The sequence below is a fragment of the Scophthalmus maximus genome, chromosome 14 (genome assembly GCF_022379125.1).
Source record: "Scophthalmus maximus strain ysfricsl-2021 chromosome 14, ASM2237912v1, whole genome shotgun sequence".
NCBI classification, from domain to species: Eukaryota; Metazoa; Chordata; class Actinopteri; order Pleuronectiformes; family Scophthalmidae; genus Scophthalmus; species Scophthalmus maximus.
Genome location: NC_061528.1, coordinates 6,000,907 through 6,027,686, shown reverse-complemented (window position 1 = coordinate 6,027,686; position 26,780 = coordinate 6,000,907). Strand labels below are relative to the sequence as shown.

Here is a 26,780-nt window from a genome sequence, read left to right as displayed (position 1 = left end):
ATTTATCTGGGGAAAATGCTCCCATGTAATTTGCTGTGAAAAGTGTCGGGGGGGGGGGGGGGATATTCATCTTTGCATGTGCCAGAATAAGTTGGGTCTCTTTAATTCCGTAATGTTTGATTAGTCTACTTGAACTGATATTCTGTGAAGGGGGCCAGAAAAAGAAAGGAAACGCACTAAGTGAAATGATGACTCCTCCCTAATTAAATGTCATTCAGTCACTGCGGGGATCTGAGGGGAGTTTGATGTCCCGAAAAAGGAAATCCATATGTCATCATTTAAACACAAAGATAACTTCCGGATAGGGCATAATTATAGCCCCTTATTTCATACCAAATTAGTATATTTAACCAGTGCGTTTTGAACTTAGACGATGAGCCGGGCCCTTTGTAGTCTAATTCTATCAACTTAAATGTGTTCAAGCCTTTTCACTTACAACAACTGCAGCCATCGTGCTGTTTGAGTGTATAGTCCACGTTGAAATGAAGCAGAATTAGATTGTTTTTCTTTAAAAAAAGAAATGTGATACTTGCTGTGGAGCAGTGTGATGCAGCCACCAGAACAGATCTGTGGGGTTTTTTTGTCGGGGGGGGGGGGGGGGGGGGGTCTCTCTAAATCACTGTGATCACTGCCTTGAACAGCAGAATGAAGGAGGAAGCCCGAACAACACGCTGCACTTTGTGTTTTTGTTCAATTAGAGAAGAATTTGTCTGCCACCCATGTCTCTCCTCTGCTCGACTCCGCAAGCCTCGGCGTATAATTAACCTCGAATGGCAAAAAATGATGTTGATAAATTACACAAGCAGGAGGGAGAAGGAAAAAAAAAACAAGCCTATCACTCGCATGAAAGCCGAGAGAAATGTGTGGGTCTATTCTCGACTCCAAACTCAGGGAGGCGAATGGAGAGAGAGAGAGAGAGAGAGAGAGAGAGAGAGAGGGGAGAAAAAAAATAATGAGGGCATAATTTTAGAGAACTAATTATTTCTATTTGTCTTTTGTCACACTTCTCTAATTCTGCGATATTAACACAGCCTGTGTTTATTAATTGCTTTTACAGTGTTTTGAATCGGGTCCAAGTGGGAACGTGGCTCTTTTCACAGGCAGGCGAGCTACTGGGACTTGCACCTCGCCAGTACACTGCCTGGCAACGGTGCACGCGCCAATATCTTCCCCCGGTATCTTCTTCTCCGGTTCCCCGCCGCGTTTCCCACTCGATGTGTTCGGCGAGTTTACACGACCCTGTGCACAGAGATAAAGTTCTTTGTTGCGAGATTAAACATCAAAACAGTTGAAGTGAAATTAAAATTAAATGAATGAATGTCACTGAAGCAAAAAAAAGGCTGTAATTAATGGATCCCTTAATTGTCTTCATAAAATATTTGCATGGGCATAATTTGCATAATTTACATGTATTAATTAATCTTTCAAAGGAATTTTATGCTGAGAGAAGCCAAAAATTCCCTTTGTTTTATTTAGCATCTGATGAAATATTTATTCTCTTTAATGAACTTTTTCATCTCGATTTGAACATAAAAATACTAAAGTTTCAACATATTTTAACGAGGCGGTCTCTCGTAAAGCAGCGTATCAAGACGTCACCGATGTTTCCATTGGTGTATACGAAGCGGATGTGTCAACATTTGCTTTAATATCGCGCACTAATTTGAAAATGGATTTGAAGTGAGATTCGCTTATCATCCACCCCCACCCCCCACCCATCCTCCATCTTTCATGATGATTCCATCTATGAGAAGTAAAATGCTGCAATATCCCAACGTCCTCTCGACGGCGTATTAAGTGTCATCATCCGTCAAATAGTCAAGATTGTCTTTATTTTCATCAACACCCCTATAAGCTACCCCGACTGTGGAGGCAGTGAGGTGAGCGTGTGATTGTGTGTGTCAGGTTTTGTATCCGCGGTACCGCACCAGCACTGCATTCATGCTGTAATGACTTTTACACAGAACTCAGTAGTTGATGCTTGAATAGAGGCAGCCAGAGTGCAATGCCTCCGAGACCCACGGTAGTGCTGGGTAATTAGCCTGTATGTTTGTACACCCCCCCTCCTCCTCCCCAACACACACACACACACACACACAAAGCCATCCTTTTGTTGTCTCCACTCCCTGTGCCATAAATCCATAAAACACAGGCTGAAGGGAAGAAAGGGACGTATTGATAGGATATTGATAATATGAATTATAAATTGAGCGAAAAAGGAAGTGGTTTCAAATTCTGACTGATTACGATAAGAACACATCCTGTTGCTTCGCCGTGTTGCCCGGCAGAGGCAAATGTTCTCTCGCACCCCAGTGTGCTCTCCGTCTCCTCCGAAGAGTATACGACTCTCCTCCTCCGGTGTCCGTGTGCGGCTCGTGTCATGTCCGACAACTTGTTCCGCCAAACGTCTGTGTGTGTGTGTGTGTGTGTGTGTGTGTGAGTGTGTGTGTGTGTGTGTGTGTGTGTGTGTGTGTGTGTGTGTGTGTGTGTGTGTGTGTGTGTGTGTGTGTGTGTGTGTGTGTGTGTGTGTGTGTGTGTGTGTGTGTGTGTGTGTGTGTGTGTGTGTGTGTGTGTGTGTGTGTGTGTTTCTCTTTAACATTGAATTATTTAGGCGCGCTGCCATGGAGAGGTGTGCTCCTCAAAGGCATTACTGTAGCATTCTCCGGCAAGGGGAAAATGTGGAGGTAATAAACGTCAAACGCGCTCCCGAGCTGTGCCTAACAGATGCTTTTACCAGCTCAGCGTCGGCGCGGCGCTTGCTCGCTCAGGCGAGCACTCAGACAGGAGCGCTCTCGCCGCAAATGGACAAAGCTCGTTAGGTTGGAGGTGTCTGGAGATAACGTCGCGGAGGAATGTCTGCTGCTTTCAATAAACACTATTTCCGTGCAGGAAAATGTCACTTAGAGAGCGCTTTACATCATGAGCGCCGTAATATGTTCAAACAAGCGGATCAGCGGAGATGTCTTAAACACACGCGGCGCACCCGATCCCTGATACCTTGAGTGCGGTTGTCGTGGATGCTTTTTACAGCGCGTGTGTGTGTGTGTGTTTTGTTGGTCATGAAATATGCATGTAAGAGTGTAATCATATTTGAACGTCCTGTCTGATGCACTGGATATGATTTTAAATGCGACGGTAAAACAGCTTTGAATTAAAATGTTGAATAAATACGTGTTTTTTTTTCCTTCCTCTCCTGTGTTGCTAGTGAGAAAGAAAATCAGGCTGCACGATATTTTAATCCCATTCGTCACGGCTGCTAAGTTTATCTTACACTTAAAATTGGTTTATGAAACGGCAGTAACGCCGCCGAAATGGAAAAGACCAGAGGGCAAAATTTTTTCAAAGTTACGTTTCATCAACAATCGCATCCTGAATGGTGCGTGTGTTTTTCTTCTTTCTCCCCGTCAGCAGGATGTTAGCTGTTGGCTGATCCTTGGCTCGTGTGTGTGTGTGTGTGTGTGTGTGTGTGTCTGTCCTCTGTTGCAGATGGGAGACTGTTCCTGAAAACCACAGTGATGTACTGATAAGGCCGCGAGGAGCTGGGGGAAGCGAAAGGATTTCGGAAAAAAAAAAGAGGAGAGAGGGGAAAGAATGGAAGGAAGAAAAGAAAAGAAAAACCCATGACGATTTCTCAAGAGCCCCTTATCAAGGCTGGTTTGATAGTGGAGAAGAAGTGGAGCTGCTTGGAGGAGTTCAGTGGAAGTGCTGTGTTCACCCAGACGCTGGACGAGGCTGTCTCTGAAAATGTAGAGTAAGAAAGTCTTTTCATCGCCAGAGGCCGACGCCAAGCAGTTGGACGGAGCAGGTTTTGACATAACGGGTCGGCCCGACGCGAAGGATAAACATATATATTGAGCACAGTAAAAAAAAAAAAAAAAATGTACCCGTGGTACACTGTTGGTAATAACTCATAAAATTCACAGCACTGAAGATTTTTTATACTGTATCTCTCAGCCAGCGAGAAAGCTTCGAGAAACGAAATTCCACTGAAGGTTTGTTTTTTGTATTTCCAAAAAATTGAATTTTGCGAAGCTCCAAAATGACACGCGGAGACGAAACCTGGCGGCGGAAGAATAATGAGGGGGGGGGAAATGTGAATCTATCCGTGTGTTCATCAGAAGAGAGAGACTGATGTTTGATTTTAATGTTTTCTAAATTAGATGACAATACAATCCAGTTTCCTTTTTACCATTGTTGTACATACAAGACCGGATGATGACGAGAGGAGAACTCGCTCTATCGAACCCCAGCGGATTGATATGGTATGTGTATATAACGTTAAGAGGTATTGTGTATGCAGTAGAGCTATTAGGCAAACAATGCCACCATTTATATAAACCTACAGTTTTTTTTGTTTCCGTTCTATTTCTGAGCCATCATTCTTTCCTATAGCTGCCATTTTGGTGAGAAAGCATGCAGGCATGTAAATGTTTGTCCTGGAATTATGATATTTAATAAAATCCTATATTGTGCTGAACAAATACTAGGGTTGACTCACTCGAGCCCGTGTTGATTTTGAAGAACATAGCTATCTGACATTTCACAATTTCAAAAACGGAAAAGACTTTTGCTGTCGATAGTACTGTAATCTTTGTAACAGAGGTAATATTTCTTGGAATTTACTGTACATTTGTCACGAGGCACACTCAAAAAAAGAAAGAAAAAGTCAGCACCTCTCGATACTTTTTAAAAAAAAAAAAAAAAAAGGGAAAAAGAAAAAAATATCCAGACCAATGATGATCGTGTGTCCGCTTCAGAAACAATCAGTCACGCCACGATGTTTCGGATCTCGATGCCATTTTAATTCCGACGCTCAAATCCCCGTTGAGCCGACACAAACACACTCTTCGTTTTTTTGGAAGGAGTGCTTTTGCGATATCCCGACGAGACAAGAAAAGACTCATAATAAGTTCAGATTTTCCCGTTACTTTACCTAAAGACTTCTGAATTTCAGCTCCGCGACACCTGTGTATATTCTCTAGACATGAGCCGATGTCAGTCGTTTAACTGCGAAACCAGTTTAGCCCCTTATGTGTTACAATCAGGAGGAGGAGGGGGAGGGGGAGGGGGAGTGTCATGTTCACAATGTGTTTGTTCTTTTTGTTCTCAATGGAGTGTCTAGGTCTGTTGTCACTGATAACTTATATAGCTTCTCGAATCATCTCTTCATTGTATTTCAAATTCAAAAATAAAGTTAACATGTTGATGATAAGCTGTGAGTCGATATGTTGTTGCCCGAGGTCTCGAGCGCACACCCCTCCGTCGACGACACCGTGCGGTTTGGTCACCTGACACAGTTTGCATGCGTGCGTGTACACGCCACTGACACACGGACACGGAGACCGTCGCCACCGCGACCTTTGCAATCAGCCCTCAGTCTTTTAACTCGCGTCTTAGTCTACGGCCCAAAAGCACTGCAGGTGTATACTGTGCCGTGGAAAAAATCGTGAGCATGTCGGTCTTCCCTTTATGTTGCAGTTTAAAAAAAATTAAAAAATACGAGTAATCAAATGAGAAACAGAGTTTCTCCTTTTTCTTTTCATTGAGTAGCGATGCAAATGTGTGTGACTTGGTTTTAAGCCTCTGAACCCGAAGACATTTTTTCCTATTGTTGGTCCGTCGCGTCACCTCGTGTAATAATGCTCGTCAAACCTCAACCCTGTAATGTACAGTCAAGTTATATACTCCTTTGATTTTTTCAGGACAACCTAGGCCATCAGAACAGTGGTATCACATGGAGAGAGAATCCGAAACATTCTTACTAACGCAAATCAAAAGTTATGTACATTTTTGTACCAATAACTCCTTTGATTCTTCAACCCAGAGAGTCACTTGTGAGTGAGGAGTGAGAGGTCTCCTTTTCAGTGTAAAATCTTTGTTTTTTTTCCCACGACCAGTCCACAACACAGCGTCTGATTGGTACAAGTCTGAAACAAAGCCTCTGATTGGTGAAGCGAATCTAAAATGGACGGCTAGCGGTCCGCTAACAACAACGGCAGCGGCAGCGTTTCACGTCTTGAAAAACGGGATATAAATGATCATCAGAGTCATTCGATGTTGGATTTATCATCGTGTTGTACAGAGTCTCAGAAACGACACCCGGCCGCGCTGCCAATCTTCTGCAGAGGCCGCGGTCGCACGGAAGCCGGGAACGGCGCGAGTGTTAGCTCCCCGTCAAAACAACAAACTGTCAGTCGCTGATCAAATGTTACGAGGACTTTTATAACATGACGCGTTTTCTGTCGCATTCGACAGGTCCGGGCTCAGAGGGTTAAATGCATAGACTAATCCTGGGGGGGGGGGGGGGTTCATTGTGTAAATGAGGGTGTGACCAGGCTCACTGTGAATAAATCATGTCTGTACTTTCAAGTGTTTGACACTAATTCACAGTATAACACCGTCAAATAAACAGCGCTTGTGCGTACACTGCCGGCTCATTGCAAATCACAGCCAGGCTTCGATGGAGCTGTTCGGAAAATGTTGCATTGTTCCATTTTCACTCCCTTTCAAACGTGACATCCTCTCTTACCGCGGCTCCTGATGCACATTTTCTCTTCCTCGCTCGTGATGCTCATTTGTGCTGACCGTCGTCGAGGGGCGCCATCTATCGAGGCGCGCTAGTTCTCCGCGGGGGGTCACTTCAGAACGGCTGCAGCAGCCCCGGACACACGTATCAAGTGTGGAATCGACGTCGAGAGACGAATGTCTCTCGTGAGCGAGTCTGAGGGAAATGTGTTGACACAGCAGCGCTCGGCCCGTTCCCGTTCTGCACGCTTTTTTGGTTGTTGTTTTTTTCTTTCTGTTGAGAGCTTGGCCGTCGCGCAGCCCCGGAGATGAATAATTGACTGATCGCTGCATAATTCAATGGAGCATTGTGGAAAAAGTCAAAGGGGCCTGAAATTTTTCTCTGTGCTTTTCTTTCTTTTCATTAAAAGAAATTAGGTTAAAGTTTCAATCAACCTTGAAAGAACAATATGACACAGTGGAGCGATCAATCACCGAGCGTGTCGTTTTGGGTTCACGCTCGCGCCGACTCTGTCGCGGCTCCTCCTGAAATTTAAGCCGCACTCCGTGGAGTGAAAGAAACTCTGACATCACGTCCACTTTATCCATTTAATGACTCAATCGTCGCCCCCTCTCTCTCTCTTTGGCCGCAGTGAAAGATTCACTCCGCTCGCCCGCCAATGAGCTCGCCAGACGTGCGCTGTTCACAGCTATTACTCCGATATTCTGTTTATTTCTCTATCTGATGCCTTTTTCTTTCTTTTTTCCCCCGCGCCGGCATCTGAGAGGAGAAGGGCCCCGCAGCTACATGTTTCATATCACTGCACATTTTGTAATAAATTCAATTCAGTACAAATATGACCATGAGGCACAAGGACTTTAAATACCAAATGTGCATTATGGCTGTGGTGTTGCGTTCCACTCCGCCGTGGCGTGGAAAGGCGCGCGGCGCTGATTGCATATTCAAAAGCGTTGAAAAGCCGCGCTGCTGTATTTGCTTGGCGTGACGTGGAGATGTGCTCATGAAGACATCATCCAGACGTGATTATTCCGCATGATCCCGTCTCTTCTTTCACTGTTTTGCCCCGAATGTTGCATATTGCTCAATTTGTCGTTGTTTTGCACTTCGCTTGACCGGCCGAAGGAAAAGTGTTCGTCCTGACTGTTGCTGACAGATTTTGTCTTTTACCCTTTATAGCTACATTGTGTAATATTAAGAAGAACTTGTTCACAGAAATTGAATACATTGTCCACAACAGTGTGTTCATATATGTATAATCACCTGCAGCAAAGAGCCGATGTTTTTTCGGCATCTTTACGTCAACTTTCGTTACATGAGGTGGACCTGACCCCGTGTGAGTCGCCGTGTTTGCTGCGTCGCGTTGAATACGGCTGTTGCACGAAACGGTCCCGAATACGCCGCAGTCACGTTGGAAACTGGAAAGGGAATCAGCGGTGCGCCACCATAAAGTGTCCCCTGTCGGGTGCTCAGTTGGTTGCAGGTTGGCAACTTTTCCACCAGATGCCGCCAGAAGATTACAAGAATAACGCACTGGGGCTTTAAGGATAAAAAAAAAATAAAAAAAAGTTTCACAGGAGAGAAGACGCAGACGTATTTATACCCCAGCGCAGTGTTAACCCCCGACCCAGCTAATTCTTTGCTCATCATCGCGAGCGGGAGATGGCCATTTAGCGAAAAGCAGTAATTTTGCATGTCTCTTGATAACTCAGCGGTGCCCTGAGTCTGTTGAGGGACATTAGGAAGGTGCAGGCTGATAGTCCGAAAGATAGGACTAATGTCACCTAATCAGATAGACCATTATGTATTAGCGAAACTACAAAACAGTTTTATCTGACAAGGGCCAGGCCACATTACCTAAATTAACATTTTGCAAGCGTGAACATGGAGGACCACGGAGGCGCGGGGAGGGCTATAGGAGCGCGGCCTGCGCTTAGACATTCGGCAGTAATTATTAATTTATGATTGTCTCTGGTCTTAATGAAAATGAAAGCCAGGAAAGAGAACAGGGAGGGATAATGTGGCGTGAAATTGAGTTTCATTTGTACAGGGGCCACCTTTTAACTTTGCGCTTCTTAGGCGGAAATGGAGCTGAGCGATTCTCCCTCTCTCTCTCTCTCTCTCTCTCTCTCTCTCTCTCTCTCTCTCTCTCTCTCTGTCTCTCTCTCTCTCTCTCTCCCTCTCTCTCTCTCTCTCTCTCTCTCTCTCTCTCTCTGTCTGTCTCTCTCTCTCTCTCTCCAGAGAATGTATCCCAGTGGGGGTTTTTTTTTGTTATTTTATTTCATCATGTTCTCTCTTTCAGTCTTTCAGACAAAGCGTGTTCATATCCCCTCAGCCCCTTTGTGATGTTGGGGGGCCAACGCGCCCTTTAACATCTCCATTACGTGCGCGAGGCCTTTTCAAAATGACACGGGGCTCTTTGATGTCTGATAACTATGTCAACAAGTTTCCTGAATGGAAATGTCTCCGCACTGTGCTTCTTTAATGTCAACAAGGCAGCGCCGGAAAGGTCTCCGACCAGGTTGGTATTAGAGAGGAGGGATTGATTGTGTGGACCTGTCGCATGCCCTGCTGATACAATGCACGGCACAAGTAAGTTGTGGGCGATTGTCGTCTGTTATTTTTTCACGTATGCTGCTAATGTTGATCCCTATGGAAGGTGACAAGCTGCAGCTGAGGGGATAATGTTCTAACAGCAGGCGCGATGGCGGTGATAAGACAAATATATGCATACATGCTGTGCATTAGGTATATATACGTATATATACACACAGTATATAGCAGTCGGATATGTATACAGGCTGCAGAGACAGAGCTACATTGATCAACATTGACTGATTGTTGTCTTACTGGACACCTGATGAGTCAAAGCCCTTTTTGCTCTGATTTTGGTCTCCACCCACTCCTCATGGGGGAAACGTCTGTCTCTTAAGCCGCTAAATGTTCCACTGTGTTCACCGGCAGCTGTACAGTAACTTTCGGTGGATTTTAAGCAGGGTTTTGTTTGTTTTTTAAACTGGAAACAGCCACCTGCTGCAGCTGAAAATGACGCCATGACAGTGCTGAGAATGAACCACAACGGTAACAATGCAGGCCGTAAATCCCAGACAATGAATGAAAGATGTTTTCATCGCTTCTCAGTGGAACTGAGGGGGGCGGCCGTCGAATGCCGGGTTCAGTGCTACAAGCTGGCGGTGGTGCAAATAACTGTATGATCCATAATAGAGGAGTTTACAATTTGGAACTGTTCCTTATTCAGAATGACCTTTTCATTTGTATTGATCCAACATCAGAAAAAGGGAGTAAACACATAGATCAACAAAATCCAAACCCCCCAAAAAATTGCATTGTCAATTGCTCTCACTGTCGCGACACATCACCACAACGTTAGACGTTGAAGTCGCCTCGTATCTGAGGATCGGCGTCTGCGAGCTCCATCGCAAAATTACTCCCAGCCAGAGAGTATCCAAATCACCCGGGTTGGTTATATTAAGTCAATTACATTTTTTACAATTGTGAGCGAGGGATGGTTAATTTAGTTTGACCCAGGAGCCCCCCCCCCCGACACTCCCCCAGATAGCAGATGGATGAGAAGAGTGACCACAGGCGCGAGGGAGTGTGTGTCTGAGTGTGTGTGAGCCCGTTGGATTAGTCTTCATTTGGCGCCTCTGTCATGAGGGAGGGGAAGAATGAACACTGTGTGGCAGAGCAAAGGAAGCACACAGGGTCAGGCAAACACACACAAACACAAGCGTGCAGCCATTAACCCCCCCCCCCCCACACACACACACACACACCACTCCCTTTCAGCTCATCAACTTTATTTTGCAATCTTCCCTCAGAACCATTAGAATACCCTGAAGAAATGACTTTCCAATTAAAGGGGATCTAGAAGAAGAAGAAGGTTTCTTTTCTTTTTTTTATCTCTGGCTCCTGGAGTTCTTCATTCCAATAATTTAAATTGGAATTGATTTTTCAATTTACCCGCTGACTGCTATGGACACAGAGCAAGGGATAGAGCTGCATTCCCGGAATATTTGTCATGACGGCGAGATGCATGTAGATCTGCACAAGCCTTTACTAAATGGCCATATATTTAACGCCGCGAGCACAATCGGCCGGGACAACGAAATGCTGTCCTCGAGGTTCGTTCACAGATTATTCAGCAGCAGCAGGTATTTATCTCTGACTTTATCGCGTGTCGCCGATCTTCTCCTAATTGGTGTCCGCTAATCAGTCTTTTTTTTTATTCATCCATGAGAACAAACATACACCAACGCGCCGTGTCACATTAAATGGGCTCAGATAGGTAATCCGTTCAACAGACAGTCTGCTGGTGGATTTAGTGCTCAGGAGGCCGAGGCCATCACTCAGGCCAGAGACGAACTATTACACAGCGTCTCCACATGTTCTCGTGGAGCGGGAGGAAAACGGTAGTCCGCCCCAGACAGGGAGCCCGGAGCCGCGCGCGTTGGACAAACCGTACGTATATGAACTCTGCAACCGCAGCAGTTCCAGCTGCGTTCTAATGAGCATTTATTGCGTCTCGACTGCAGCGAGCGCGTTGCAGGGCCCTGGCTTCACAGCCGGCCCCCACTCCCTTTTCCCGGGCTGCTCTACAGATGCGTCTCGCAAATCCGAGGCTGTTCTTCTGTGGACGGATGGTTCTGTCTTTGGCTCCTGACAGCTGCGCGGGCTTGTTGTTCGCTCTCTCCTGAGTTGTTTTAATAAAGTTGTGCTGCAGGAGTAGTGAGGGAAGATTAATGGACGCACAGGAAGTGTGGCAGTTGTGAGAGGATGCAGGACAGAGCGGGCCAGCAGCCATCTGTTCCCTCTCCTTTACAGCTCTCTTAATGGAGAGGCAAACCAAACAACATGGATCTGAGCCCTGCAGACAGACACGCACACACGCACGCACACACACACACACACACGCACACACACACACACACACACACACACACACACCTCAGTTGCACACGCTAAACACAAAACATCACTTTATGTGACAGAGATGAGAGCTAGGCTTTTGTCATTGTATTCCCTTGTTGGATGTGTGTGTGCTAGTGTGTGCTAGTGTGTGTGTGTGTGTGTATGTGTGTGCGCGCGCTTTTTTTCCCTCTCTCTCTCTACCTTTCAGCGAAATAAAGTTGGGCGCGAGCCACGGCTGTGAGATTTAGATGAAAGACAGCCTGGACGGAACGTGATTAAGAGATATGTTCTCGAGGCAAAACAGGACTTGGCATTCGCTGAGACAAAACCTAATCAAATTAAAGCAAAGCACGGCCATTGTTGTGGAGCGTGTTCTCCGCCTGTGTCACGTTTGAAACGGAACGCCGCGAAGCAGATACGGGCCCGTCGCCGTGGTCGTCGTAGTCATCATGGTCGTCGTGGTCGTGGTCGTCGTGGTCGTCGTGGTCGTCGTAGTCATCATGGTCGTCGTGGTCGTGGTCGTGGTCGTGGTCGTGGTCGTCGTCGTGGTGCAGCATCTCAAGCACAATGGTTTTATTCCGATTTCGCACACGGGCACTGACTAATGACGATGGTGCCCAATGATGCCTGAAGCACTTTATGGAGCTGTCGGGGTTATAAAAAATGTTTACTGTGATGGAGCTGAACGGCTACACTGAGAGAGTATCACTGTTTCCAAGTTATTGTTTTCTAGATTAATTCACTCGGCAGAATTGTTAAACCGCCCTGTCCAACGGGCGTGACCACCTCCAGTCCGGTCGAGAGGGATCCGCCGCCACTTCCCGCTCTTAACCGCCGCTCCGCATTTATCGGTGGCCCTGTAATGAAATCCCAAAGTCCAACTGTTTCTCATTCGGTTTGTTTTGAACGAGCGCAGACCATGTCACGTTAAATGACAAGACGCCTCGCCCCCCCCCCCCTTCCTCCCAGTGAAGACATCTGTACGACATGATGAAGTTTCCTCTCTGAGTATCAATCCTGTAATTGAGCTCAGGGAGAGGAGACGTGATGTGCACACAGAGGAAGTGAAAGCCCTCGCTCGCTCTTCTTCGCTTCCCGTCCCTCCTCCTCTCTCTCTCTCTCTCTCTCTCTCTCTCTCTCTCTCTGTATCTCATGCACACACAGGTTAAACTCTGTGTCTTGCTTTGTCGTCCCCCCCCCCTCCCTCATCATCACACAACTCTTCCTGCTTTTTACATTCCATTGGTGCGTCAGCTCTCTTTAGATGCACATTACAGTAGCTACCACAATATATCGCTCGCCGTCCGGGGCACACTGGTCCTCGGGGGCCCAGGCCTCTCAGGCCCGAGAACAGAGACGCGAGTGGAATCTCCCGACAGCGTCTTCCCGGGCGAGACAGCAGCCCGGGGCTACGTGTCTCTTTACCCGCCTCGCGATGTTGCCCTGCCATCCCGCGTCGCCGGAATCCCGCGGATCATGAAGGAAACCGAAGTGAGACCGGATTAAATATTAACCTGTCACGGACCCCCACCGGAGCTCCTTCCCTGTGTACGCCACTTCACATGATACCATAAAATAGAGAATAAAGTGGGTGAGTGGGACGACTTCATGGAGACCACGCTGCTTCACGGGACCCTAAAATAAATCTCACATTAATCTACGGAGGACCCGACGAGGAGGAGGCCAAGGTTTCCATGCAGCCACTTAGCTGAGTAAGAAAAAGGAAGCAGAGAGCTGAGGGGCCTTACATTATTAATACGTGCTAATGGTGGCCGACTGTGTGCGAGCACGCGCGAATCAGCAACAGAACAATCTGCTAAAATAGACACACAGCTGTAATCAAGGCCTTGTGCATTTCCTCTTCTTCTTCTTCTTCTTCTTCTTCTTCTTCTTCTTCCCCTCCTGTTCTAACCGCCGGAGTCAATTGGAGTCAGTTCAGCAGCATTTGAATCTCTCGCGGTAGATTATCTCCTTTTAATGGAGACGGAAGACAACGCGGGAGTAGACTGCCATTGCCGAAGGAACAGATTACACCCCTGTAAAAAAAAAGGATTCCTGTACTGCACGTATCACTCGTACCACAGATAAGAACAATAGCACGTGTGCGCTGCCGAGTTTTCGTCCGCAAAAGGAGCCCATTAGTCTCATTGTGCGGCCCTGAAGCTCGGCATCGCGCGGGGGGGGCGGGGGCGACCCACTGCTACATCCACACACATGTGCCTCTCATTTCCTACAGCGGTCCAGGAGTATCCTCCAACATCCCATTGTAAAGTTTACCAGGGGAGAGATTGGGGCGTATTAAACGTGCCCAGAGAGAAACGCTAAGTGATGTAAACGCACGCAGCTGCTCGCTGCTAATGCCGTACAGTAGACAAAAGAGGCCCCGGCGAGGCTGGACGTGTACAGTATGTACGCAGCATCACGGGCGCCGCTTTCATCCCCTCGCGCTCTCCTAATTGGAACAACATGAAGACTGATGGTACGGTTGAAAAAAGTGTCGGGGAGCCGCGCTTCCATCCAAGCGCCGGCGACGTTTCCCGCTCCCGCCCGCCGCTTCGAAACCCGACAAACGCGTTCGCGGGCCGGGTGTTTGTTTTATTTTCAGATCCTCCCGTAAGCTTCTGCTAAATCGGGTCACGTGAAAATAGCAGGCCTATAGGCCAGAGCTTCCCCCTTCTAAGCATCCCTCCACTCTCACCACCTATTATGTTCCAAATATGTCCATTTGAATTGATTCCAAATATGTAAAATCACGCCGTGATATTTAATCATACGGTGTCATTTGTCATTGTTTGCATTTGTACTTTTTCTTTTGTACTATTTCATTGGACGGAGAAGTTATATATTCGAGAAGTCTAAATTCTATTCGGCCAACTGTTTCAGCCATTTATTCATCGGGAAACTATTTCAACCATTATTTCTACAACTATTTTGCCTTAATACCACTTGGCTGTTACTTAATATCGATTTCAAATATTAATATGTGACCGGTGGCTATCTATTTCAACCATTAATCTACAACTTTTAAGCCTTTCCACCAATTTCGTATTTGATAAATGGCGCACACAGTCGGTTACTTTTGCCTAACTCTCTCTCTCTCCACACACACACACACACACACACACACACACACACACACACACACACACACACAGTAACAAACTCTTGAGAGCCACGTTTAACGGTAAAGATGAATAGTCCAACTCGACATCATTTAGAAAAGCAAACACAACAACCCCCGTCCCTGATTATTATTTGATACTGTACTGACACGCAAACTCTATTAAGCCGTCTTCAAATATGCAAAAAAAATGATATGATTTTACAATGATTACATATTCACTTCCCCAGCTGGCTGGCTCCGAGCGTCTCCATTTGTCATCGACTATTGTGTCCAATTATATGATTAGCTTTGAACACTCCAGCACTTCGAGAGCTCTCGTGTGTTCCGCGGCGCAGAGTGATTCACAAACAAAGTCATTACAACATGTATTCACACATATCAAATAACAAAACAGATGGCCACTGTGCTCGCCGCCTGATTTGTTTTCCACACGAGTGGTATGAAAGAAGAAAAAAAAAGGGAAAAAGTATTTTGTCTGAGCTGTGCTTAATGCTGACTGTTTTTTATTCCCCAAGAAGAGCAGCTGTCTGCCGCGCTGTGAGATCAGCTCCTATGAAAGACAATCTTGTTTTCATTAATTTCCCTACAACAAAGGCACTTGTTGGGAAGATTTAGAATTACAGCTGGTAAAGCTTCCGGATAATTCATCACAGGGACTTGACAGCGAACTTAATTGTTTTAAATGCCAGTTGCTGTGAGCGAGCGCGGCCGGTCTCCCACTGATGTCAAACAGGTGGGACGGATAGATGACCCTCTGATGTTTCGTCCGACCTTTGACCCCCCCGGTTATGAATCCACTCGTAGCCCACCGGCCAGTGAAGCCATCACCGCGTGATGAACTGCAGCGTGAGACGGCCAACAGTCGGCGTCTGCCTCCTCTCGTCACGCACAGTGTAAATCTACCACTTGGCCGCTTCTTGTTGTGCGAAGCAGTCGAGAGCCGGATGGACTCTCGGTGCACTCCATCCTCTTTTTTCTTCTTTTTTTTTTTTACCACCGACTAAGCTCAGGGGGAATTCAACTGGGTTTTTTGCTCACGAAGACGCGAACAGAACGTCAACATCTCTGAGGAGATCGCTCAGTTTATACGTTAGTGTTTGCGACTGGTCCGCCGATACGATGGCAACTCGCCCCCAAAAAATTTGCTCTGGTGGACGTGCTCACACCGCGGGCGAAGGGTGCGCCGCCTGTCTAATTGCATGAGACACTACATAGTCACTCAGCCACACTGACTCACTGTCTAATCCGGTTAAAACGGTGTCGGCGTGACAGACACACTAGGTTGATTGTTTTAGCGATTTGGCAACACCAAATCAATTCTCAGCGCGGCTGATGTTTGTGCCTGACACCCGTCAAAACCGTCACGTTCAAACACACAGTTGCTCCCCCCCCTTCATTTAAATGAAATCAGTCCCCCTCACAGAGATGGAACTGTCACACATTCGGTCCGTTCTGACTCATCATCTGTCATTTGAGGGGATAAAATCCAGGATAAATTGCCGGGATCTTGCAAACATGGCGCCTGGCGCGCGCGGCAGGAGGCCTGACGTTAAAGCATCCCCGAGCAGGAAAGGTTCCCTCTCTTAAGGTTAAGGTTGCTTTAAATCTAGTAAATAGCCTCCCTGACATCTCTTGAGGATGTTACTGTAAATGCACTTCAAGTGACTGAATCATTTAACAGCTAATCAATATGATTCGCATTGCACCATAAACACACTTCAGTCCTGGTTTGGGGGGGGGCTGTAACGAGCGTAGTTAACTTCCCCATGAGGAGGTGGAATTATTATTTCGCGGCGTGAAAAAACGGAAACGTTTGCCCTTATAAAGCCGGTTGAAATATCGTATTATGCAGGAAACAGGAGAAAAGTGTGAGGAACTGCACGGGAGCGACACAGGGGTCTGGCCACATCCATCTTGCTCTGGCAGATACAGTAGATGCGATCTAGCTGCGCCATGCTGCCATCACCTGGTCAATACATGTTCGGCATCTCTCAATACGTTTGTGTTGCCTGCTATAATTACATCTTTTGTCTGTCGCCTTCACTCGGTCACGATGATCGCGAACACCGAGGTGCTGCCGAGGCGAGGTTGCACGTTGTGAAACAAGAGCAGCGACCTCGAAGAGCCCACCGTTTCCTGTCAGGCCCGTCATGGTTGTCGGGGGCGACGGAGTGAGAAGCCTGAGAGGCGTTTCAATGTCTATATTCATATGCGACAACAAAACAAACACCCAGATACCGTGAGCTATTTCTCAAATGATTACCAGCTTTATTTTCCGCCTGCATTTGTTACACCTGAGCCCAACAGACACCGGCGCCGTGTCCGCCAGAGCAAAGAAACGGAGACAAAACAAAACATCTCAAGTCTCCTGGGTGAGTCAATCAGCTCTGAACACAGATGTTTTTGCCACAACAGCAGCACGCCCATGCTGCCAGTGCAAATTACACCTCGGAAATTAATTGCAAGTTTTGGATCCTCCGGATAATGAACTATATCCGGAGTTACATTTTCAGCGTTACATTGGTGCCAAAGCGCTGCAGAGCACATACTGTACATACACGGGGGTTTGACGGTTGCCGTCTCATGTCATTGCGCTGGTCAGGTTGCTCATCGAGCGAAAGCTGCCCGTGCGCGTGTGCCTGCTCTTCCGCCTCACGCTCCGCAGATAGTTCCTGTACAGAATCACGCTGATCACCCTGTCCTGGAACTGCTTGGAGACAATGTAGTACAGGACGATGTCCAACACTGTGCTCATGTTCATCAGGAACGTGGTGAAGACCGCCCCCGTGCTGAACCCCCCGTCCCTGCCCTGCCCCATCAAGCGGAGGACCAGAAACACGTGGAAGGGCACGAAGCACACCAACACTTGGACAATGAGGGTGATGATGATCCGGATCGACTTCTGCTTCACTTTGGGCTTGAGTTTGGAGGTGCGCCCGTGGATCAGGTTGTCCACTATGACCGCGTAGCAGCCGATCATGATGCATATGGGAACCAGGAAAAAGAAGAGGAGCCGCACGATGTTGACGGCGTTGTCGTGGCGCAGGTAGACGATGTCTTGCATCTTGATGCAGGTGGTGAAGTTGGAGGTGCGATCGGGGTCGTGCTCGGTGAAGAGCAGGGACACGGTGCTGCCCAGAGTCATGAGCCACACGCCCAGACTCGCCACCACGGCCTTGGGGACATTCCTCAGCTCCTTGCCGTGCTTGGGCTGGACAATGGCCATGTAGCGGTCAGCGCTGATCAGCGCAAACAGCCAAAGGGCTATGCAGGGGTAGAAGATGGTGAGCGCGGCCATGAGCCGGCAGAACAGGTCCCCAAAGGGCCAGTGGTCCTGCTGGTGGTAAACCATCCTGAAGGGGAGCAGCAGGATGAAGGTGAGATCCACCACCGCCACGTTGATCATGTAGACGGTGACGGAGTTCTTCTTCTTGGTGGTGAGCGCGAATACCCACAGGGCGGTGAAATTGACGACGACTCCTATGACGAAGACGAAGCAGTAGAAGATCAGGCCTGCCATCCGGTACTCCACCGGGCCCTGCTCTGGCCTGACGGCGCCGGGCTCCACGGACATGTTGGAGCTGTTCACATCCAGCTTCATACTGAAACTTACAGCAGAGAGAGCGTTGTTTTTGTTAATCGTTGGATCGCATGACATCGCTGTCTGTTTCCGGCCGGGCTGTCTGACCAAAGCAGTCCCGTAACTTCATACCGGATAAAGAAAATGGCACAAAAAAAGAGAGAAGGTTAAAGGTGTCTTTGATTCAATTTCTGACTGAAATGTTTTCGTAAGATTTCAAGCTGAACAAATTGTCCGAGGAGAAAGAACAGGCAACTTACTTTTGAACATTATATGGAAATAATCCTTCATTTGTCCATGTGAGAAACAAAAAACAACAACAAAACATTGAAAAACAACTTAAAACTACACTTGTTTTTTCTTCTACAATATACACAGTACTATAAACAAGATGTATTTATGCATGTATATATATATATATATAAACATACATACAAACATTCATAATTCAATGTCAAAAAAGTTGTTGTTACTGTAAAAGTTTCCCTAAATATGTGGAAGTGCGATTTTTACTCCTAAAACAAAACTGTGTCTGTGTCTCGAAGAGAAATCATGTGACTTCTGTATTTTCTCCCACTGCACTGTCACTCTTGTCAGTGGGTGATCATCAAGAAACCCCCCCCCCCAAAAAAAAATCACCTATAAAACTGTGGAATAAAACAAACCAGGGGGTTAAAAAAAACCAAACACGTGTCAATACACACACACACACACACACACACACACACATACAGCAAGTGGCCATACAACACGACATCCAACATGTCTTGTTCCCCTCCGTCTCACAGGGTCAAACCGATCCGGCGCAGCTCTGCCAGGACAAATGAAAAGACTACACTTACCGCAGAAATCAAACCAACATCTTGTCAGGCGTTCCACCGACAGGTCTACGGAGCGGCACTGCGTTTCATCTGAGCGCTTTGCTCTCGCAGCCCAAAGAACAGGGAAGTGAGCGCTTTTTCTCAAAAGGGGCAACGTGATGGAAACGGTCGGCGGCCCCCATCACTTCCTGTGTCGTGCCGCGGCCTGTGTGTAGCTGTTCTGCACGCGAGATTCCTTTACAGTGTCTGCGGAGGCGCGACACAAAGGGCTACAGCTTTCCACAGTCTGCAATTACACCCCCTTAAAGAAAATGATGTGCCATTAGAAGTGGGAGTGTGTTTGGCAGGCAGAGAGATGGCAGATTTAGGGCGAGTTATTGATTGGAAAAGTGGGGTCTGTCACAGCACATTAGTTCTCAGGGGAGTAATCCACAGCAGGTTGCTGTGAGAAGCATCTGCTGCTGGAGAGAAGTAATTAAAAACAGGATGTTGAGGCAGTTGCCATATAAACAGGAAATAAGACGGTGGTAATAGACACTTCACGCTGACGCCGTGAGATGGTTTTACACGGCGTCGACTTAATGGATGCAAAGCGCATGGCTCAGGTGAAACGCTCAAGGTCAGCCTGGACCCCGGATTGAATACAGATGAATGTGTGTGTGTGTGTGTGTGTGTGTGTGTGTGAGTTGGTAACAGCGATGAATTAGGAAAGTTTGGCTCAGAGAACGTTGTGCAATCAAAACTTCTCCGTCCCCCACCCCCAGATCTCACAACTGGTAGTTTTTTAAATCTCCTTATGAGATCGTATTGATAAGGAAGTAAATCACACTTTCCCACGACTTGTTCCATTTCCTCTTTGTGTCGTCTGACTGCTCGTCTGTTTGACCTCGCACAAGTGCTGTTCTGGGTCAGTTGTGATTTGCCATCTGCTCTGACACTTTTTTTTTTTTTTTTTACATGATCGCTACACCATGTGTATTTTCAGAACAATGCTCACACCTGAAGCTGCTTGTTCAGTCGAATTCATATTCCTGGGATGATGATCATCCATCGGCCTGTCCTCTCGATGCGTCTTCAAAAAATCTCACGGCAGATGGTTCTTTGTGTTCTTTGCAATATGTTGTTATGACAACAGTCTGTGTGATGTTTTCCTCTCCCTAATACTTGTCATGTGGCTGCCTCAGTAAGTCCCTTGCTCCATATTAAATATTTTATTATTTACTTGTACCATAAACAATATAAGTGCATTTTAGATATCTGGAAAACGTTGAGTTCATTGGGTCATATTTTGTCTTTGTCATCCCTGAAATGATTTTTTTTGTCAAAGAGAAAAAAAGAAGAAATTCAAGAAAAGGAGAAATGTATCTCCCCCTCGTCTCGTTTGTCAATATTAAGATTATGTGTATGATGCCTCTCAAAAGCTTATTTTACTTCCTTTACTGTCACTTCTTTACCCTGATTTACACTGCCCTCTTGAGGTTGGAAAGAAATACTACAGAAACTGAATTTGTGCCCAATAACTGTTTTGGTCTTTGGATCAATCAATTTCTAAAAACTACATTATGGATTTATTATTTACAGGTAAAATGTTGTATCTGCTGCAGACAACAACCTCATATTATAACAAAATTAAAAGTCTCAGCGAGGGTCACGTCAGTAAAAATTATAAATTGTAAAAATTCAATTGCATTGAAATTTTGAGTTTTCTCAACTTTACCTTGTTTTTGAAGAAAATAAAGATAAAAAAATAAAGATAAAAAAATAAAGATAAATGTTAAATCTGAAGAAAGAAAAGACAACTGTACAGTGACCCTATACTACACACACACTTCTTTGAATAACACACATTTTAGATTTTTTTATTTATTAGAACATGTCGAACTTCAGAGCAAATATGGACAATAAAAACATCAAATTTCATGACATTATTCAAATGTATACAGAGCATATTAACAGTTTCACTTACAGTGTCTCTAACTCCTCAACATCTCTCAGAGCTCGAATGGTTTTGTAAAGGTCGGAGGTGAGGAGGCGGAGACTGAAGAGCAGAGTACGATCCAGAGGTATCTATCAAAAACACGGTTAAAAAAAATACTGGATATGTTTTTGATGAATTTCAGTATAAGGATCCCAAACACTTTTCCACACAGATCCCATGCCCCGTCACCGTCGAAACTACACCATCACACAGGATTATTTTAGATTACATCCGTTTCACTGCAGTTTTGCACTGAACACTTAGCTTCATGATATTTTTGGTTTGTCGTATCATTATTTCCGTCTTCTGGAGATTACCACCGACCGTACTCACATGTTGAAGCAGGATCTTGCACGTTGCCGTCATAAGTGTGAATCACAGGGCATTAAAAACCCAGGAAACACATGAAAATGTTGGCTGGTTTGTACAAACGAAAAACTATTGGGTATGTAAACAGATCCAGCATTCTCGACAAATGGAATGACACCGGATTTAAAATATGCGTTCATGTTGAAACGTTAACTGATCTAAAAGTAAAACTGACGTCAAACTGTTGCAACCACAACCAACCAGACTCGCTTATTAGTCATGTCCAGTTGTATCCTGAGAAAAAGAAAAAAATCTCAAGCGACCGAGATAATGATGAGATTTGACAGGTGATGACATGATGTGAACCGGCAGATTGTCGCTTTTCCTGAGATTTTACGACTTTGTGCTGAAACGAATGGTTTGTCTAGATTGTGAGTCTGATGTCATTTTGGAGTGAAACTCATGTCTACCTCCACCGAAACAACTCAGTTCCTTTGAGCTACGCTGTGAGGATGGGTTCTGAGGTCTGACAATTTTTCGTTTTTCTTTTTGGTGACTGAATTGCTCGAAGGAATATACCTGTAGATGTTCATCAATGTCCCTGTCTCAGTCGATTGTCCACCTTCAACGTGCTCTGCTTGGTAACGCCTCCTTTCTCACCTTGGATACATAATAAGCCTTCCGCTTGAGAAATGTGTAAACAGCTTTCTGTTCCTTATTAAACTCTTGATGTTGATGTCCTTCCCTTGTGTGAACGAATCTGGTCCGGTGCAGATGAATTCCTATGGATCCAGAGGCCGAGTCCATGATGACACGACTCCATTCCGATCAGTTTGTCTGAGTCACTGTCCTGGCTGAAATAGTCCCGCTGAGACTCGAGCATTTCTCATATCCTCTGCGATCCTCGGTGGCTCAGCGCTTCAGTTTCCTCAGGCCTGTGCAGTCTCCGCTCACTGGTTCCACCTGTCGCAGAGGTGTTGAGTTGGATCTTGTTGCCATCGATGATGTCCTTGGAGGAGCCCTCGGGCGACGTCCTCACCACGCTGGAGAAGGACATGCTCACCTGCAGCCTCAGCAGCTTCTTGAGTTTCCTCTTGTAGCCCTTGCAGGCAAAGAAGTAGATGAACGGATCCAAGCAGGAGTTGAGGTTCATCAGACACACGGTGACGTGCAGCGACACTTGAAAGGCCGTGAGGTCGGCGCAGTCGGGGCTCGACACCAGCTTGCGGATCATGTACTGCAGGATGTCGATGTGGTAGGGGCTGAAGCAGACGACGAACACCAGCGACACGCAGCAGATCACGCCGATGACCTTGCGGCTGCGCCCGGACTTCTCTGTCAAGTGGTTGGTCTTGGCTGTTGAGTGGAGCTTGGAGCACAGGACACAGTAACACACCAGGATGGTGATCACAGGGATGACGTAGCCCAGGAAGACGGCGCCGATCAGCGTGGTGGCGATGTGGTCGACCGTCTCAAAGTTGGGGTATTCCATGCAGGTGACGTAGCCGCCATCCTCCGAGTTCGTCATGGGCATGCCGAGGAGGGGGAGCGTCTGTGCCAGGACCAGCAGCCAAACGCCGGCGCAAATGTAGCGCACGTTGCTGACCTTCCTGAGTCGGGCGAAGCGCAGCGGCAGGACCACGGCGATGAAGCGGTCCACGCTGAGGCAGGTCATGAAGTTGACCCCCGCGTAGGTGTTGATGTAGAAGATGAGGCCCGAGATCTTACACAGCGCCTCGCCCAGAGGCCAGTGGAATCCCAGCGCGTAGTAGACAATCCTCACAGGCAGAGACAGGGTGAAGAGGATGTCGGAGATGACCAGGTTGAGGGAGTACAAGGTGGTGGAGTTCATTTTCTTCATATTGGGACGGATGACGTGGAGGGCGAGGCAGTTGCCGAGCAGGCCCACGACGAATACGATGCAATAGAAAATAGGCATGAGGACCCTGGCGTAGTCCCGGTGGTCGTACAGGGTGTTACAGACGGAGCCGTTGTTGGCGGGCGAGGTGAGAGCCACAGGCGCAGGGGTGGAGCCCATCGTGATGTTTCAGGAACCAGTAACTGCAAAAGGGAAAAAAAAAAAAAAAGCACCAGTGTTTTGATCAAAACCCTCGGATTTACATCTCGTTTTTGTTCTCTGTTGTTTTCCATGTGCATTAGGTAAAAAGGAAACAAAATCAGACACGTCAAATGCGATGAATGTTGAAATGAAACTCGCGCGTGCAGGTTGAAGACCTGGCTTTCAAAAAGGAAGTTGCAGTATTTTTGCATTACTCCTTCGCACACAACTTGTGATTTTAAACAGATGTTTCCTGATGTTTTCCAGAAGCTTTTGTGTGCACTAACATGTGCAGTAAGGGTTGGACAGCTCCGCGAAAGAACAATGGGACAGTATCAACATGATGGTTTATTGGTAATATGAAATCATAAAAAACAAACATAAATCGGATGCTTTTGTCATATAATTCCAATGAAAAGATTCCGCAACACAACAAGATGCAGTTATTTTAGTTGCATGTGTTTTACCCCCCGTCGACCAAACCAAGCCCGTGTCACTTTATGACAAGAGCCAGTGACTCACTCTGTGCTGTCTAACAGGAGTTGTTTTTGTGGTGTGTGACGCCACCTTGTGGTTGTTTTGAAGCCTGGCAGAGAGGAAACTCCACCTCGACCTTGGCCTCGGCTGCACTCGCCGTGGTTTGCAGAGTCAAGCCTCCAATTGGTCCTTTAAAGAAAAGGTTAAACTCAATCTAAAGAAAAAAACAACAATAGAGATTTCATCCACTGGGACCTGACTGAAGCTCCGGCCTTTTTATTTCTCCTTTTAAAATGAGGCAAATATAAATGTCACTCTGTCATCCTGTAGTTTGATGTACGAACATCATTAAATCAAAACAGTTCTGATTATTTTCAACTTGACATCACAGGAAGACAACAGTGGAAAACGGAGCCGATGTGTTAACCACATTTTTTTCAACCTGAAGAAAATGTGCTTCACTATTAGCACATCCAATCCACCGACAGGACATGGACGGTTTGGGGTTGTTGGTTTTTTTTTTCAACCTAAAAGTGAGATGAAGGAAGTGAATGAACAACAACACAGCTTCACTGCGATACTGAATGCAGCTGCAACACTCTCACACTCACACTGCAGAGAGAAGAAGGGAAAAAAGCTCGGCGTTGAGAGACGTCCTTGCGAAATGAGGAAGTCTGCTTCCCCAGGGTGCCCTGCTTTACAATAATGGTTGGCAGTTTGGAAAGTCACATTGTTTGAGCCAAAAATCAGAACCCATCTCCTCGTGCAGCGGTGGGGGCGCAACACATTTCCTGCGGCTATTTGGGGAAAAACGCGTGAAAAACTGATTTTTCAAAAGCCATTCTCGTCCAAACAAAAAGGACGTTACAGTCATAAATTAAGCAACTGGAAAAATAGTCATTTTTTAGGCGTGTGTGTCGATAACATACTTTTTTTCACTCTTCCCATTGTAGCTCAAACTGTCATCAAGGTGGTTTGATTCAAACTGTGGGTGTCGCGACTTTCACGCGGGTACTAATAGGAATTTTAGCCCTGAAATCATCTCGTAAAAGTCCCTAATTTCTTATCTTTCAAACTATTTTAAACAATTTTAGTTCTATTTTTTTCTATTTTTTTAAAAGGTGCCAGTGCCATGCTGTACAGTGGATACAATTTAGATACAATTTAAGGTCTTTCTCTGTAAAAAAATATACAGCACATTTCCACAAAGCGTCCCAGGTCAAAGGCCACGCACACGTGTGTGTGTGTGTGTGTGTGTGTGTGTGTGTAACGATCCAAACACGTTTCTCACTTAGAGTAAAGGAGACTTACCTCACGGAAGGGAACCGGCTGATTTCCACTGATTCCCCGGAGCCCACTGGATCCAGTGGAACATGAACCTTGATGTGCAGAGTTGATCTCGACTGTCGGAGGTTGTCCTGGCGGCACTGTGACCACACCACGCTGAACAAGAACAGCATGACATTCAGAAATCAAGATCCGTATCGGCCGCCTGTAACCATAGTGACAAAATATCCTGTTGTGGCTCTCTCTCTCTCTCTCTCTCTCTGTCTGTGTGTGTGCTTATGTCTCTCTCCCACCCTCCCTCCCTCCCTCTTTTTTAATATCTCTCTCTCTCTCTCTCTCTGTCTGTGTGTGTGTGTGTGTGTGTGTGCTTATGTCTCTCTACCGCTCGACGCTTTTTGCTTCACCTTTCAAACTCTCAATCTCTCAGTGCACACTTTTGAAACACGGCGGTGACACTGAACAGACGCGCTCACTGTTCACTGTGTGGATTGTGGTTTGATAAAGCTGCGGCGGGGGAGACATACCTTTGGGAGAGTGAAATTCGAGGGTTTCAAAAACAGCGCCCTTTGCCACGGCGGGACGTGGCCTGAGCTGCCACTCACCTCGTCGTGTTCTTGTGAAGACACTTATGTTGTCCAACGCCACCGTCCCTGGCTCAAAGTCTGACTCCCTCTCTTTTCGGTGTCTGAAATTTCCCCTCCCTCGTGGCAGAATGAGAGACCGCAACGACATGTGGAGCTTCCCCCTTTGCTCCAGAAAGCACCTTTTGCGTGGGCCTTTTCGAGCTCCGAAAAAAAAAGGCCAGGAAAATGAGATCCTCAGCTTTTGGCCCCGCGCAAAGATTTTTGTCTGAGGTCGCCGTTCAAGAGATGGGTGCCGCGTGTGTCACAGAGGTTTCAGTGGCGATTGAAAGTGCAGCTTGGTTTCAGTGCCCAAAGGCGGCTGTAAGCAAATGAAGGTCGTATGGTTTTGAGGTGTAGTGGCAGAGACATGCTATAAAAAAGAAAAAAACACTGAACACATCTGCTTTTGAGTGAGAGATCAGACACGGGTTCAAATGCGATGTGTGGTCGAACCTTGGCAGAAGAAACAGACACCAAAGGGAACGTGGCACTCTCATTCATGTTTTCTTAAATCCAGCAATTATTCAAGTGTCTTTGCTTTGGCACTATTACACCAGGGGTTCTTATTCATGTACATTGCAAACACACACATGTGATCTGCACCAACTGTTACCCTGCGGTTTTCACACCTTTGAGCTGCCTGTCAGCTCATGGGCAGCCTTCTGCTTTCCACACTGACTCAAACATATTTCAGCTATGGGACACACACTGTTCTGTGATAAAACCGGCGTCAACATCCAATCGCGCCACTGATTCATCTAAATGAATGCATATACCTTTTTTTCTTTCTTTTCCCCCCCCCTTTTCCCAGTGCCAAATGCTTCGGAGCACAAATCAATATATATCCAGAAGAATTCTAGTCTGGGTATTTAGTTTTTTACCCCGACCTTCCTCTGTTCAAAACAAGCAGAGGAAGCACTGTGTAACTTCCTCATGGCCCGGCCTTGTGGGTCTGACTCACTGGGCCTCAGACGGCCAGGTCACACCCATCGCTGACGGACGACAGGCATGGTGCTCTGCCACCGGGGCTATTCATGGAAGACAATGGGGCTGAACACCGGGAAACA

At 46.5% G+C, this 26,780-nt stretch overlaps 3 protein-coding genes across 22 annotated transcripts in view; 1 reads left to right on the top strand and 2 right to left on the bottom strand.

The window, feature by feature from the left end:
* The window catches only part of dachd (dachshund d), a 138,556-nt gene that overhangs the window by 100,570 nt on the left and 11,206 nt on the right, over window positions 1–26,780 (top strand). For 9 of the 11 annotated variants that reach the window (XM_035650970.2, XM_035650969.2, XM_047337254.1 and 6 more), the window contains one exon: window positions 3,487–5,212. The exons of the other annotated variants lie outside the window; for them this stretch is intronic. In XM_035650970.2, coding sequence (XP_035506863.1) covers window positions 3,487–3,524 — 38 coding nt within the window. In that variant the 3' untranslated portion in view covers window positions 3,525–5,212. Of the gene's footprint in view, window positions 1–3,486; window positions 5,213–26,780 lie in introns of those variants that run through there. 11 annotated transcript variants of the gene reach the window in all.
* On the bottom strand, window positions 16,825–19,214 carry gpr18 (G protein-coupled receptor 18). 5 transcript variants are annotated; one of them, XM_035650990.2, is made up of 3 exons: window positions 19,002–19,214; window positions 18,420–18,444; window positions 16,825–18,283 (listed from the first exon to the last, which is right to left on the bottom strand). In XM_035650990.2, exon 3 carries the CDS (start codon window positions 18,235–18,237, stop codon window positions 17,161–17,163), a length of 1,077 nt encoding a protein of 358 aa, XP_035506883.1. In that variant the 5' UTR covers window positions 18,238–18,283; window positions 18,420–18,444; window positions 19,002–19,214; the 3' UTR covers window positions 16,825–17,160. The 5 variants fall into 5 exon arrangements, with proteins under 5 accessions (XP_035506883.1, XP_035506885.1, XP_035506882.1 ...); XM_035650992.2 differs by having other exon boundaries at window positions 16,825–18,187; XM_035650989.2 differs by lacking the exon at window positions 18,420–18,444.
* Window positions 20,824–25,999, bottom strand: gpr183a (G protein-coupled receptor 183a). Of its 6 annotated transcripts, none has more exons than XM_035650984.2 (4): window positions 25,615–25,999; window positions 25,115–25,246; window positions 23,894–23,992; window positions 20,824–23,328 (listed from the first exon to the last, which is right to left on the bottom strand). In XM_035650984.2, the coding sequence occupies exon 4, from the start codon at window positions 23,303–23,305 to the stop codon at window positions 22,154–22,156; it is 1,152 nt and encodes a 383-aa protein (XP_035506877.2). In that variant the 5' UTR covers window positions 23,306–23,328; window positions 23,894–23,992; window positions 25,115–25,246; window positions 25,615–25,999; the 3' UTR covers window positions 20,824–22,153. The 6 variants fall into 6 exon arrangements, with proteins under 6 accessions (XP_035506877.2, XP_035506876.2, XP_035506880.2 ...); XM_035650983.2 differs by having other exon boundaries at window positions 25,693–25,999; XM_035650987.2 differs by lacking the exon at window positions 25,615–25,999 and having other exon boundaries at window positions 23,894–24,017; window positions 25,115–25,339.